Source organism: Phoca vitulina, unplaced genomic scaffold (genome assembly GCF_004348235.1).
Source record: "Phoca vitulina isolate PV1807 unplaced genomic scaffold, GSC_HSeal_1.0 scaffold94, whole genome shotgun sequence".
Lineage (NCBI taxonomy): Eukaryota > Metazoa > Chordata > Mammalia > Carnivora > Phocidae > Phoca > Phoca vitulina.
In genome coordinates this window covers 2,957,594-2,973,670 of record NW_022589797.1, presented here as the reverse complement: position 1 = coordinate 2,973,670, position 16,077 = coordinate 2,957,594, and the positions used below count along the sequence as shown (strand labels likewise).

Below are 16,077 nucleotides of genomic sequence, written 5' to 3'. Positions count from 1 at the left end.
AAGGAAAGGCAACACAGAGTAGTATCCTGACCTACCTACAACATATAAAAAGAAATCAGGCCCTCCAATTAACAGTTTGGAAATATTTCACTTATTCACAGTGATTTTATGAAGGAGGTAGTTTAGGGGCACCTGGGTGGCTCAGTCAGTTAAGCATCCAATTCTTGATTTTGGCTCGGGTCATGATCTCAGGGTTGTGAGATCGAGCCCTGAGTCAGGCTCTGCACTGGTATGGATCCTATTTAAGATTCTCTCTCTCCCTCTCCCCTATGTCTCTCCCCCACTCTCTCCCTCTCTACAAAAAACAAGACAAAAACAAAAACTGAGAGCCATTCTATACCGCATCCATTAGCAATGAGGTAAACACATTCCCCATATTTAATAAAACACAGAAAATATAAGCCTAAGTATCAGCAAACAAAAACTAATCAAAATTTTATTTCGTCACTTAACATGATGTATTTACCCAACAGACAGACTAGTGTTATCTTGCATGGAATTTTACCCACAGATACTGCTATACTCAAATAGTGAAATACTATCCCAAACATCTGATTTTTTTAAATTATGTAACTCATTCTGTTTATTTCATATTAAATAAAGATACTTCTGAGCTTGTCACAACAGTTCATTTTTATATAGCCTGTCCCTAATACAGCCTTATCCTTAAAAATGAGAACCTGATTAAACCTGAACACTGACAGGAAGGCACTTTTGGTTTTGTTCATCTTTATACCCCATTTTAAGGAGAATCATTATTTTGTTTTAATCTGTTTTGAAATGGTGATTTGAAAATACAAATGAGGGGCGCCTGGGTGGCTTAGTCAGTTGGCGACTGCCTTCGGCTCACTGTCCTGGGGATCAAGTGCCACGTTGGGCTCCCTGCTCAGCGGGGAGTCTGCTTCTCCCTCTCCCCCTGCCCCTCCCTCTGCTTGTGCTCACTCTCTCAAATTAACTAGTTAATTAATTAAAAAAGAAAATACAAATGAAATACTGCACACGGTGCCTGGGTGGCTCAGTTGGTTAAGCAGCTGCCTTCGGTTCAGGTCATGATCCCACAGACCTAGGATCAAGCCCCGAGTTGGGCTCCCTGCTCTGCTTCTCCCTCTCTCTCTAACCCTCCCCTCACTTCTGCTCTCTCTCTCTCACTCACACTCTCTCTCTCGAATAAATAAAATCTTATAAAGAAAAAAAGAGAAAAGGAAAGAAAAGAAAAGAAAAACACTGTGCAATCTCAATGCAGAAATCAAGAGATTAGGGCTGAGAACTGCCTAGTGTGGCTTTAGTTGTATCTTCCTAAAATAAAAAGGATAAGCTTTAGTGTGCCTGCATCCTCAAAATTTACTAAGCTTAAAAACAACAACACCTTTCTTTCTTATTTTATCTGTCAAATGGTCATGAAAATGTGTCTGTAAAATCTTCACACATAAGCAAATAGATACACCAGCAAATTCTGGTTTTCTGTTAGTCTAGAGATATAAGGAGTAGTAAAGAGATGACAATTGAGAGGAAGAAACATGAGCAGAGAAGCCAAGAGAAGTTTTTCAGGTGGTGAAAATGTCCACAGGCCCAAAGAATTTGGGAACTGTGTAAGACTGGAGCAGATGACCAAGTTCACTTTCCTGTCTTCAGATTCTACAACTTCATGAAGAAACCATATGTAACAGAAACAGTCATTTCAGGTTAGTGTTCTTTCTGGTCTTAAAACAAACATGGAATGGAAACCATAACGCCCTCCACCCCCACCCCCAAAAAAGGTGAAGTCCAAAATGCAATATGGAATTGGAGATAAATCTTAGCACTGCAAATCAATTAATAATACTTATTAATAATTCTTACCGTGTCTGAATTCCCTTCCAGCAATATATTGATAGCTTTGTTCACATCTCCATTACAGTCATGGAGGGCCACTATGCATTCATCCTGATTTTTCCCCGTCACTTCCATAAGCTGTTGAAATCATAAGAATATGGTTAAGGGGACCCCAAAGTGGCACATGATATCAACTTTAAGATTCTTTTTTTTTCAGATTTTCTTTATTTGAGAGAGAGGGAGAGAGAGCACAGCAGGGGGAGCAGCAGGCAGAGGGAGAGGGAGAAGCAAGTCCCCCACCGAGCAGGGAGCCAGAGGTGGGGCTCGATCCCAGGTCCCCGGGATCATGACCTGAGCCGAAGACAGACGCTCAACTGACTGAACCACCCAGGCGCCCCTAAGATTCTTCTATTTACAAATAGAAATTACACAATCCTTCCACATGAAGATGGCCTCCTTCCAGACTCTGAGCTTATAATGCAAGAACAGGTTTCCCTGCTTTTTGTGACCATCACTTATCTTTTCATCAATACAGAAGAGTCAAATGACAGATCAAGTCTCCTCCAAGATGACCAAGTATCGGATTATTAATCAGCAGTATACACAACATATATACCAACATTCTCAGCATACTCAGGATCAACTCTGACTACTCCAACTTAGTTCAGTGGCCTGGGATTCCCAAAATTCGCAACTACTCAAATAATAAGTGTATGTGGCCACCATTAACTAAACATCCAGTCCAACTATTTTGTACAAAGAAAACAATCCCTATGTGGTTTATCATTGCTTGGATTAGAACACTCCACATACTTGTAAATGACAACACCCAAAGGTCTCACAAGTGCAATTCTACAGCTATCACAAACTCACTCCTAGACACAGTACTTGTGCAAGCAGCTTCAACAGCGTGCTATGTTTGAAGTAATCAAAGAAATCCCCTTGGTACATTCTCTTTAACAAGGGAGATTAAGCTACTTGGCATTTTCAACACAAATACAATCACAAATTAGGTACAAGTTTCTCAATTATTAGTGAACAAATGTATGATTTAAGTATCTCTTGTGTTTTTACACACATTTAACTGTTTTAGTATGTACCACCTGTTCAAAACGGTTTGATGCCAACATGTGAAGTGATTTTTCTGTGGTCAAAAAACTAATTAATAAGAAGGCCTATCCGGAATCCAGGTATCCTGATTTCATAACTAGAGCTCTTTGCACTATACCACTCTCTCTCTCTGCTTTCTTCCCTGCATTGCACAGTGGAAGTTCTACACACACTACAGCTTTCCAGTCCTTTGGTCTTTGGATATCGACTAGCGTCAGTTTTTATCAGTGTCTGTATTAACCCAATACCTGTAATATGCAAGTGATAAGATGAACATTATCAAAATTACCCCCCAGTGACTGGATTAGTAAGAGATCAAACTGAAGTTTAGGTCCATTTCTGTATCAGTTAGGGAGGACGTTAGGTTTGAGGTTGGTGTTGAGGAGAATAACTACCATGACTTCCAGTGCTTTGACGAAACCTCAGATGCGAGGCCTTCTGGCCAAGCGCCTGTGATTTCATATTGTTGGAGCGTTCACTGTAGCCCTGGGAGTTGCAGCTTTCTACAAGTTTGCTGTGGCCGAACCAAGAAAGAAGGCATATGCAGATTTCTACAGAAATTATGATTCCATGAAAGATTTTGAGGAGATGAAGAAGGCTGGTATCTTTCAGAGTGCAAAGTGATTTTGGAATGTAAAGAATTTCTTTGGGTTGAGTTCCATTGAAGTCGGCACTGACCTGTGTTCCTGAACTATGAAACACGAATATTGGGTTATGGAATAGTTTGTCTTGATAAATAAACAGCAAATAAAATAAAAAAAAACACACACACAAAAAAACTAAAGTTTAACCATAAAACTCTGAACTCCTGGACCAGTGCTCTTTTTTGTGTATCTGCTATACTATTCAGACAAAAGACAATACGATATCAGAAGTATGTCTCAAGCTATACATAAATCTCATTCCAGAGAATAAGTTCTATCATTTTTAATAAATCCTTTTTGTGGCCTTCTAAAACTATTACCATTAGTCTAAGGACAGCAACTCTAAGTATAAACAAAGAGTTTACAGAGTAAAGGGCTAAAAAAGTTAGGCAGGAAGCTAGGCGTGAGCAATAGGAGGATGGACCTTAGATATCATAATGGAGAGCCCCCCAAGTGAGGACAGCCTGGGAACCACCCCATTCTCCCCATCTAGCAATGGGTTTGTGGTTACAACATCCTGGGCAGGAGTTAGAGCTAAATTTGCTTGTTGCACTTGTGCAGAAAGCAGCAGCTTGTCCTTATTTAACCTAATGTCTCTAAAATAGAAATTATGTTGCAGTTTCTTACCCCATGCAGGCATTTTGAATACAACTTGGGAAAGTTGGCTATTATATAATCCAGGCCTGTCACTCAAATGTTGCAACCCTACGGCCCGCCCAAAAGAAAAAAACTGATAGAAGGCCACACCACCAAGTTTCCAGGGCCACTGTCTCTCTTGACTAGCCCACTTCTCCCTTGGGGGTATACTTTAATGAAACTCTGCTTTGCTTTCATTCTGCTGTTCTGTAATTCTTTATGGTGGCAGTGAAAAGAACCAAGGCTTCTTTCCTTTTCCAGCTAACTCTCAGTAACAAGTCCACTGTGGGACATTCACTCAAGGAACAATTATTTGTAGACCTCTATCAAGGTCTGGACTGAGGTAAGGGTTATACAGCTTGATTTCTAGAATCTTGAAGGGAAAAGAAGCCTTATCAGGAGAGAAGATTTTTAAATTTATATTATCAAAAAGGCCTCTCATTAAAGTTCTAAATGAAGATATCACACTAAAATTTAATGTTGTATTTTTGCAGCATATGTTTGGAATCATCAACATGTTGGAAAAGGCAATTTGGTTCTTAACATTAAACAAAATTTTCTGAGAACTTGCCAAATACTAAATGTACTCTCTATACACAGGTACAGACAAGGTCAGTGTGCTTCTTCACAAATGTCTAGCTCATTGTTGGTAACACTAGTAACTAGGAAGATTCTACTATCAAAGTAATAGTCTCTTTGCCAACATACCTGTTTAACTTTAGCTTCAAATTCTGAATCATTTTTATCGAAGATCACTTGAGCAAGACGCATCTGTTCAGCTGTTGCCTGAAAAGTACATACACAATTGTTAAAAAGATCTCAGCACCTTAAATACAAGTTAGATGCCAAAATCTGCTGCAAAAAGATAAAAAGCTCAAGCACTACAGTTCTATTGTAACAAAAATACTGATTAGAGCTCTCAAATGTTTACAACCTGCTTCCATAAGCCAAATAAACATCAAATTAAATGGCATAAGGGTCCCATTCCTTTGGCCAAATGACCTAAAGTTATTATTCATCTTAACTGGCCATGTGACTCATTTAAATATTCTTTCCCTTAGGGAAATGGAGTAAATAAGAACTACAGAAAATTAGAAGAACAGGAAGCAGTGGAGACTGCTAGGACACAGGCTTAGAACCAGCATGTCTGTCAAAAAACAAACAAACAAACAAAACAAAAAAGCTCTGCTGTCAACTCTTTTAAGATATCCTGGTCAGCTCTGAAGAAAAACGGCTGTATTTAACGTAATAAAAATTATTTTTAGGGGTGCCTGGGTGGCTTAGTCAGTTAAGCGTCTACCTTCAACTCAGGTTATGATCTCAGGGTCCTGGGATTGAGCCCTGCATCGGGCTCCCTGCTCAGCGGGGAGTCTGCTTCTCCTTCTCCCTCTGCCTCTCCCCGCTGCTTGTGCTCTCTGTCTCTTTCTCAGTCTCCCTCTCTCACTCAGATGAATAAATGAAACCTAAAAAATATATGTATTTTTTTAAAATGACTTTTTTTTTTAAAGCCACAATTTAAAAATTTTTAAGAAAAAGGGAACTTTAGGGACACCTGGCTGGCTCAGTCAGTTAAGCGGCTGCCTTGGGCTCAGGTCATTCATGATCCCAGGGTCATGGGATCATGTCCCACAGCAGGGAGCCTGCTTCTCTCTCTGCCTGCTCTGCCTGCCGCCCCCCTGCTTGTGGGCTCTCTCTCTCCCTCTGACAAATAAATAAGACCTTAAAAAAAAAAAAAAGGAAACTTTCAAATGCTACAATTAGTGACCCTAACAGAAAACTCTCTTCCAGTGGCTTTTCAGCCAAAACACTTATTTGTTTTAAATATTTTTTAATATTTTATCCATTTATTTGAGAGAGACCGACACAGCGAGAGAACACAGCAGGGGAAGTGGGAGAGGGAGAAGCAGGCTTCCCGCCAAGCAGAAAGCCCGATGTGGAGCTCGATCCCAGCACCCTAGGATTGCGACCTGAGCCGAAGGCAGACGCTTAACAACTGAGCCACCCAGGCGCCCCCCAGAACACTTTTTAAAAAAATCAAATTACTGAAATTTTGCTGTTTCCTTTTGTAGTATTTTTGGCAATAAAAAATTAGAAAGTTACTGTATAAAAAAGTTAACTCTTGGGGCACCTGAGTGGCTCAGTCGATTAAGTGTCTGCCTTCGGCTCAGATCATGATCCCAGAGTCCTGGGATCGAGCCCTGCATTGGGCTCCCTGCTCAGCAGGGAGTCTGCTTCTCCCTCTGCCCCTCACCCCACTCGTGCTCTCTCAAGTAAATAAAATCTTTAAATTAATTAATTTAATAAATAAGTAAATAAGTAACTTTTGTGCAGTGAGTTTATAGTAATATGCCCATTTGGTTTGTTAGCTTTTACAAAGGTACCTTGATTAATAACAGGAAACTAGGTGAGGGGCACATAGGAACTCTCTGTACTATTTCCATGCAACTTTCTGATAAACCTAAAATCACTCCCAAAATTTACAGAAATAAAAATATTACCCGTCTGCCTTCGGCTCAGCTCCTGATCCCAGGAGCCAGAGATGGAGCCCTGAGTCGGGCTCCTTCTCTCTCTACCCTCCCTCACCGCTCATGTTCCCTCAATCTCTCAAATAAATAAAAATCTTCAAAAAATAATAAAAAAATAAAAATATTACCCTTGTTAACTAAAACCTTTACTAACTCCCAACAAATATTTAAAAAGTTAAACCATTTAAATTACTGAATGAGCACAGAGAATGAAGAAAAAAAAAAATCAAGGAGCTAATAATGAACAACTTTTCTACCCAAATACTACAGAGATCAAGTCTTATACCTAAATTTGTACACATATCCATGATAACTTTCTTTTTTTTTTTTTTTTTTTTTTTTTTTAAGATTTTATTTATTTGACAGAGAGAGCACAAGCAGAGGGAGAGAGAGGGAGAAGCAGGCTCCCTGCTGAGCAAGGAGCCCGATGTGGGACTCGATCCCAGAACCCTGGGATCATGACCTGGGCCGAAGGCAGCCGCTTAACCGACTGAGCCACCCAGGCGTCCCATGATAACTTTCTTAGAATAAGTACAAAGATGTGAAACTACTGACCAAAGAAATATCTAGAAAAATGTTTCATACATCTGAAACTAATGATGTACTGTATGTTGGCTAAGTGAATTTAAATTAAATAAAGAAAAAAACATTTCAAACCATCTGTTCAAAAATTCTCTGCACACTGGCTACAAAGATTTATTCTCCACCAGCAGTATAAAACAGCCTGTTTTCAAAATCTTTCCAATTTAAAAAAAAATGCCAATTTTGGGCGCCTGGGTGGCTCAGTCGCTAGGCGTCTGCCCTCGGCTCGGGTCATGATCCCAGGGTCCTGGGATCGAGCCCCGCGTAGGGCTCCATGCTCGGCAGGAAGCCTGCTTCTCCATCTCCCACTCTCTCTGCTTGTGTTCCCTCTCTAGCTGTCTCTCTCTCTCTGTCAAAATAAATAAATAAAATCTTTAAAAAATAAATAAAAATTGGGCGCCTGGGTGGCTCAGTTGGTTAAGCGGCTGCCTTCGGCTCAGGTCATGATCCTGGAGTCCCTGGATCGAGTCCCGCATCGGGCTCCCTGCTCGGCGGGGAGCCTGCTTCTCCCTCTGACCCTCCCCCCTCTCATGTGCTCTGTCTCTCTCATTCTCTCTGTCTCAAATAAATAAATAAAATCTTAAAAAAAAATAAATAAATAAAAATTAAAAATAAATAAAAATTAAAAAATTTAAAAATGCCAATTTAATCAATGAAAAATGGTCTCTATTTGGTCTAATTTTTATTTCTTAAATCACTAAGTAAGGGTAATCTTTTTAAAATATACTTAGTAATGGGTGCCTGGGTGGCTGAGTCATTAAGCGTCTGCCTTCGGCTCAGGTCATTGGGGTCGAGCCCCGCATCGGGCTCCTTGCTCAGCGGGGAGCCTGCCTCCTCCTCTGCCTGCAGCTCCCCTTGCTTGTGCTCACTTGCTCGCTCTCTCTTTCGCTGACAAATGAATAAATAAAATCTTAAAAAAAAAAAAATTAAGCCACATATACAGGAAAGAAAAGAAGGTCCGCAATGGTGGAGGGGAAGGGGCCAGGAAATCTCAGAAAGTAAGCCAACGTAATTACACAGAAAAGAAACTCTCTAGGGTTTATTAGTTAAATTAATAAATTATTAATTTATTCTAAATTAGAAAAGCCACTCAGAACCATGTAGCCATCTGAAAGTCCAAGAAAACTCACTGCACATAAATAAGAGCAAGAGAAAAATAAAGGTCAAATCCCATACAAAGTTATTTTAAGAAAAACAGAGTAAGAAGCAAGATAATACCCCCATAACCAATGAAAACACACCAAAAAAAAAGTACCTAGAGAATAAAGCCCTGGGGCGCCTGGATGGCTCAGTCGTTAAGCGTCTGCCTTCGGCTCAGGTCATCATCCCAGTGTCCTGGGATCTAGCCCCGCATCGGGATCCCTGCTCAGCGGGAAGCCTGCTTCTCTCTCTCCCTCTCCTACTCCCCCTGCTTGTGTTCCCTCTCTTGCTGTGTCTCTGTCAAAAAAATAAATAAAATCTTAAAAAAAAAAAAAAAAAAGAATACAGCCCAACTGCTATCTTCTATCTCAAAACTAAAAGGCACCGAGCATGGGGTACCTGGGTGGCTCAGTCGGTTAAGTGTCTGACTTTGGTTCAGGTCATGATCTCAGGGGAAAGGAGTCTGCTGCTTCTCTCTCTCTCTGTACACCCTCCCCTTGCTCATGCACTCTCTCTCTCAAATAAAAATCTTTTAAAAAGGCACTGGGCATAAAGAAAATTATATAATACATAAATAACTATGTCTTTTTATAACTCAGAAATAAAAATGAGGACTACACACAAAGAAGGAACACAAAAATAAACTTTTAACAGTTAATGCTTCAAGAGAAATAAAAGGTGAAAGGGTGAAATATTTTAAGTAAAAAATTTAAAAAGGAAAAATAAATAAAAAGCTAAGAATTAATGACAGAAGGGGTGACCGTCTCGCTCAGTTGGCAGAGCATATGACTCTTGATCTCGGGTTTGAGAGTTCAAGCCCCATGATGGGTGCAGAGATTTTTTTTTTTTTTTAAGATTTTATTTATTTATTTGACAGAGAGAGACACAGCGAGAGAGGGAACACAAGCAGGGGGGGTGGGAGAGGGAGAAGCAGGCTTCCCACAGAGCAGGGAGCCCGATGCGGGGCTCGATCCCAGGACCCTGGGACCGTGACCTGAGGCGAAGGCAGACGCTTAACGACTGAGCCACCCAGGAGCCCGTTCCAAAATAGTTTGTTTTTTAAAGAAGGAAGTAACAGAGACAACAGTAAAAATAAACGAAAAAGACAGTAGGAAAAAAAAAAAATCTGATTCTTTGCGGAGGGGAAATCGACAAAACCGACAAACCTTTTAGCTAGATCAGCCAAGAAAGGAGAGAGAAGACTAAAGTCATTAAAATCAGGAATGAAATTGGGGACATCGCTACCTATGTTAGAGGAATAAAAAGGATTATAAAATTCCATAAACAAATGTATGCCACAAACTGCATAACCTAGACAAAAAAAATTCCTAAAAAGATACTACTGAAACTATGTCAAGAAAAATGAAAATTCTATAACAAGTGACTGAATTAGCCATCAAAAAGTTCCCACAGGGGCACCTGGCTGGCTCAGTCAGAAGAGCATGGGACTCTTGATCTCAGGGCCTTGAGTTCAAGTCCCATGTTGGTTGTGGAGCCAACTTAAAATAAATAAATAAAAAGTTCCCACAAAGAAAAGCCCAGGGCCAGATGGCTTCAATGGTAAATTCTTCCAAATGATGAAGGAATTAACACGCATACCAATTCTTTACAAACTCTTCCAAAAAATATAGAAGGGAACACTTCCTAACTCATTCTACAAGGTCAGTATTATCCTGATACCAAAATCAAAAACATCACAAGAAAAGACACCTACAGAAAAATACCACTATGGATGAAAAAATCTTTCACAAAATCCTAGCAAACCAGCAACATACACAAAGGATTATATACCATTACCAAGTAAGGTTTATCCCAATAATTCAAGGTTGTTTAACATCTGAACAATGTAATAGATCATATTAATAAAATAACAAAACCCCATGAATATTTCAGAAGACACAGAAAAAGCATTTGATAAAATCCAATATCCTTTCATGATAACAAGGACTCAACAAATCAGAAATAGAAGGGAACTTCCTCAACCTAATAAAGGCAACTACAAAAACCACAGCTAACAACATACTTAACAGTGAAAGACAAATGAAAGCTTTCTCCCTAGTATCAAGAACAAAACAAGGTGTCTGTTCTAACCTTTTGTACTGGAGGGTCTAATTAAAGCAATTAGACAAGGAAAGTCCTGAGGCAATTAAGCAAGGAAGGTAGGAGCATACATATATAAAGATGGAAAATGTCCAAATATACACCCTTACAATATGCATGCAAACTTCAGAAAAACTGTTATACAGGAAAGGGCCAACAACAATCTGGCAAGCAGCCATCATGAAATTCTTCATCCCTGAAGCATTATCTTTCCATAAGATAAAAAAAAGTTCCTATTATAAAGATTATTAAATCGTGAAGTGGAGCTTCAATTTTATTGCTAGGAAAGATCTTAGACATAGTAGTACAGTTCAACACCATAGTGTCCCCTAAGCAATTTACTAACACTTTATGCTGGGTGTTAAAGGCATAGGGTTCTAACTACCACAGGTATGTAGTGCCGAGTGAATCACACTGCCTCCAAGCTAGGGAGGAACCTATTTTATCAGTCTAAGAATATAGTAATGAGGGTCTAGGCTAGTGTGGTTGCCATAAGAAGGAAGGGATATAACGGAAGATGATGTTTTTTTCTGTCATTTTATACTTGAAGACTGAGGAAAATGACTACAACATGTGCGAAGACTAGAAAACACAGTCCACATTAGTTATGGGAAACCTGCAGAGTCTTAAGGGAAAAGAGGCACACAAAAAGATACAATGAGGGGCCCCTGGGTGGCTCAGACGGTTAAGCGTCTGCCTTCGGCTCGGGTCATGATCCCGGGGTCCTGGGATCAAGCCCCGCATCAGGCTCCCTGCTCAGCGGGGAGCCTGCTTCTCCCTCTCCCTCTGCCTGCTTGTACTCTGTCAAATAAAAATTAAAAAATCTTAAAAAAAAAAAAAAAAAGATAAAATGAGAGTTAGAGGCAAGGTGAAAGAAATCAGCAGTACATAAAGAAAATTGCCAGAACCCTAAAAGAAGTCAGGATGTCTGCACCAAGAAAACATAATAAAAGCCGCAGAAGCTTCTGGGATGAGGGTGATGTTCTGTATCTTGAGAGGGGACTGAGTTATACAGGTACATGCATCCAACAAAAAATAATCTGGTAACACTTAAAATGTCTCCCTATGTAAATTTCAATTTAGAAAAGGGGGGGGGGACCTAAACAAATATCAAACTCTAGTTATATATGTGTATATGCTAAAGAGCGTAGGACTAAACTATATTGATGACTTTAATTTACCTTGAAATTCATCAAGAAAATAAGATAAAATAATGGATAGCTAGCCAGATGTAATAAAACAAATATATCAAAAAGCTAATTTTGGGGGGTGCCTGGGTGGCTTGGTCATTAAGCGTCTGCCTTCAGCTCAGGTCATGATCCCAGAGTCCTGGGATCAAGCCCTGCATCAGGCTAACTGCTCCGCGGGGAGCCTGCTTCTCCCTCTCCTCCCTGCTTGTGCTCTCTCTCGCTATCTCTGTCTCCCTCTCTCAAATAAATAAAATCTTAAAAAAAAAAAAAAGCTAATTTTGAGTGTATGGGTGTTCACCATACAACTCTTTTCAAAGACTCTCTGTATTTGAACATCTTCCTAACAAAATGTTAGGGGGGGAAATTTCAACACTTCACCCTGCTTCTCCCTCTTTCCTGTCACGCTTCCCCTGCTTGTGCTCTCCATCTCTCTCTGACAAATAAAAAAATAAAATCTTAAAAAAAAAAAATGTGCTTGGTTCAAGACATTTCAGACAGAAAATATAACACACAGCAATGTCACAGAGTACAAGACACACATAAAACCAGGGACTCTGGCTGTAGTATCCTTCTGAAATGGGTATGGGATTAAAAGTAATGGGGCGGGGGTGGGGTGGGGGGGAACAGTCACTAATAATAGATCTAAAAGCAGCAATATTTAAATTTGAAAAGTGCCTGAGAACTGCCTTTGATTCCTTAATGTACCAAGTTACACACACACACACACACACACACACACACACACACACAAAATGCTTCCCCTGACTCTATTAAACTATCTTACAAAGTATTAGCAAGAAAACACTTGAATTCACAGACTTTCACTTAAGATTTTAAGAATAGTTATTAGTAATAGCATTTTGCTATAGGTAACAGTCTGGGGCTTCCACATATTTTTTACATTTTCATTTTATATTGTTTCACCTCCAAATTTCTAAAATGTAAAGTTAAGGGGCCACTGGCTGGCTCAGTTAATAGAGCATGCAAATCTTGATCTCAGGATCTGGAGTTCAAGCCCCATGTTGGGTTCCATGGAGTCTACTTTAAAATTACACATACATACCTAAAAATAAAAAATAAAATGTAAAGGGGCGCCTGGGTGGCTCAGTCGTTAAGCGTCTGCCTTCGGCTCAGGTCATGATCCCAGGGCCCTGGGATCGAGACCCACATCCGGCTCCCTGCTCGGCAGGAAGCCTGTTCTCCCTCTCCCACTCCCTCCCCCTGCTTGTGTTCCCTCTCTCACTGTGTCTCTCTCTGTCAAGTAAATAAATCTTTGGAAAAAAAAATAATAATTATAATAAAATGTAAAGTCATACATTAGGTAAATACCAATTACTAATTTATTCAGACTTAATTTTCTCAGCTTAAGTATTAGACTCAAATATTCTTTGCATTTCTCTTCAATGATATCATCTGTATTCTTCCTAAGAGGGCCATTTAGACATAACTTCTGAAAGCGGACCTGATGCATTTAACAGATGTTTAACAACTACAGTACTGCAGTACTAGCCTATCATATTAATGAAATAAAAAGCATTTTAAATCAGAACTTTAAATATTTTTTACCTTTGGTGACTAACCTAGCCAAGAAAATTACGTTAAATATGCGATAAAGAAAACCCCAAACATAAATTCAACTAAGACAGGAAACTTTCAGACAACCTCTGGGAAATGTCAAGAAATCTGTACAACTTGAAAAATCAGAGGAAAAAGCAAAATCAACTGATAATTTGAAGTTAAACAAGGTGACTGCACCCTACCCTACGACAAACACTAGTGACATCCACCACCCAACTGTCAGGTCTTGCCAAGAAAAGCAGCATTACTTCCATTCACTTGGCTTATAATAGGCTAAGCTACTTTCTTCTTTTTTTCCTCCTAATTTTTTTAGGTAAACTCCACGCCCCCTAGGGCTTGATCTCACAACCTGGAAATCAAGAGTTGCATGCTCCATGACTGAGCCAGCCAGGCGCCCCAGAGCTAAGCTACTTTCACAGTGAAGAATGTGTTGACAACTTTTCTATGTAAGCCAAATATTTTTTGTTGTATTTGCCAATGAAAAAATTTGGAAAATATAATGAAATACGATTTTTTTAATCATCCTTATGCCTACCACCAAAGATAAACATTATTAACACAGTCTACTTGTCTTTTCTTTTTTCTTGTTTTAACAGTTGTTCTATACTATAATTTTGGGTCCTGTCTCAGTTGATCAGGAACCAGGCATTTTCCAACATAATTTCAAACGGTATTATAATCACTTCATAACTTATGTGGAATATACAATGACTAAAGGTTAACAATTCCTGAATACAACCTACACCATTTCTAATTCCTTACAACCATCCTGAAAAGTCACTTTTCTTTTATTTATTTATGAGAGAGAGAGAGGGAGGGAGAGAAAGCAGCAGGGGGAGGGGCAGAGGGAGAGGGAAGAAGCAGACTCCCCGCTGAGCAGGGAGCCCACCTCTGTGGATCCCAGGACCCAAAGCGAAGGCAGACGTTCAACCGACTGAGCCACCCAGGCGCCCCTCCATGTCACATTTTAAAAATGTGGAGTTCTGGGGTGCCTGGGTGACTCAGTCGGTTAAGTGTCTGCCTTTAGCTCCGGGTTGCGATCCTAGAACCCAGGGATCGAGTCTCGAATCTGGCTCTCTGCTCAGCGGGGAGTCTGCTTCTCCCTCTGCCCCTACCCCCCACTTCTGCGCACTCTCTCTCAAATAATAAATAAATCTTAAAAAAATAATAAAATAAAATAAATAAATCTTCAAAAATGCATAATTCTAATTATGAGTATCTCAGACAAATTAAAACTGATCGTTATTCTACAAAGTAACTGGCCTATATTCTTCAAATGGGTCAATGTTATGAACCAGAGGAAAGGAAGTTCCACATTAAAAATGACTGAAAAGGGGCGCCTGGGTGGCTCAGTCGTTAAGCGTCTGCCTTTGGCTCAGGTCATAATCCCAGGGTCCTGGGATGGAGCCCCGCATGGGGCTCCCTGCTCTGCGGGAAGCCTGCTTCTCCCTCTCCCACTTCCCCTGCTTGTGTTCCTGCTCTGGCTGTGTCTCTCTCTCTCAAATAAATAAAATCTTTAAAAAAAAAAAAAAAATGACAAGAACGGACATCTGAATACAATGTACGATAAAGGACTTAATTAGCTAAAAAGGACATTATTGAGACAACTGGGACTATAGTAATATAGTCCGTAGATTACATGAGTTGATTTCCTGATTTTTTAATAACTGTTCTGTAATTATGTCCTTGACAAATAACATACTGAAGTACTCAGATGTGGTATTCACCACATCTACAACTTACTCTCAAAAGGCTGTGGGGAAAAACTGTATGTAGTTTCTTTTTTGGAGGAAGGAGAAAAATATAAACATGGTAAAAATGTTAATATCTGGGAGATCTGGATGAAGGATATTCAGGAATTATGTGTACTATTCTTATTTAAATCTCAAAGCATGTTTTTTGGGTTTTTTTCTTTTTAAGTGAGGTTCAAAGAGATTTAAGTAATTCATCTAGTTGGGAAAGTGACAGACCCACTTTATTCAGAATCTAAGAGTTAATGGTCTTCTCTCTTACATCCCTCTGCTTTGATAGAGGTGTCCTGAGATAACCTACCTTTGGACATTTAGAACTGGGCAACAAACATCTTACAGAATAAAGCGCTACCCCCACCCCCAGTTTAAGGTTGCTTCCTTAGGAAATACTTCCTAAAATGGGATTCATGCATAAATGAACATGAACAATGTTATTCATACTGCTTTTCTGAGAAATTCTCACCATACTTTTTTAAAAAGGAAAACTAGGAATGTAAGGGTCTAAGAATCCTTCCCACAGCTCAGTGGGCAATTTTTCATCTAATTACATAAAATGAGCCATCCCCAAAGTGCCCATGGAAAACTATTAGTGACAACATCCCTTGGGAGGAAGAGAGCCCTCCCTCCTCCAGTCTGGAGACTGATTCACTGGAAATCAGCCCAAGGACTCTACTTGGGTGGGAGATAGAAACAATTTACATTCCCAACATTTCATTTGGCCCTCTTTAAAAGATTACACTTTTTTTTTCTTTTTTAGTTTTTTTAAAAGATGTTACTTATTTATTTGAGAGAGAGAGAATAAGCAGGGGCAAGAGGGAGAAGCAGGCTCCCCAATGAGCAGGGAGGCCAATGGTGGGCTCCACCCCAGAACCCTGGGATCATGACCCAAGCCAAAGGCAGACGCCTAACCAACTGAGCCACCCAGCAACCCTAAAAGATTACACTTAAAAAAAAAAAAAAAAAAGATTTTATTCTGAAGTAAACTCTACACCCAATGTGGTGCTTAAAC

At 39.7% G+C, this 16,077-nt stretch overlaps 1 protein-coding gene across 2 annotated transcripts in view; it reads right to left on the bottom strand.

Moving 5' to 3' along the window:
* Positions 1–16,077, bottom strand: part of UBAP2 (ubiquitin associated protein 2) — a 128,285-nt gene that overhangs the window by 70,040 nt on the left and 42,168 nt on the right. For both annotated transcript variants that reach the window (XM_032396916.1, XM_032396915.1), the window contains exons 3-4: positions 4,911–4,988; positions 1,840–1,950 (exon numbers count right to left, since the gene is read on the bottom strand). In XM_032396916.1, coding sequence (XP_032252807.1) covers positions 1,840–1,950; positions 4,911–4,988 — 189 coding nt within the window. The remainder of the gene's footprint in view (positions 1–1,839; positions 1,951–4,910; positions 4,989–16,077) is intronic.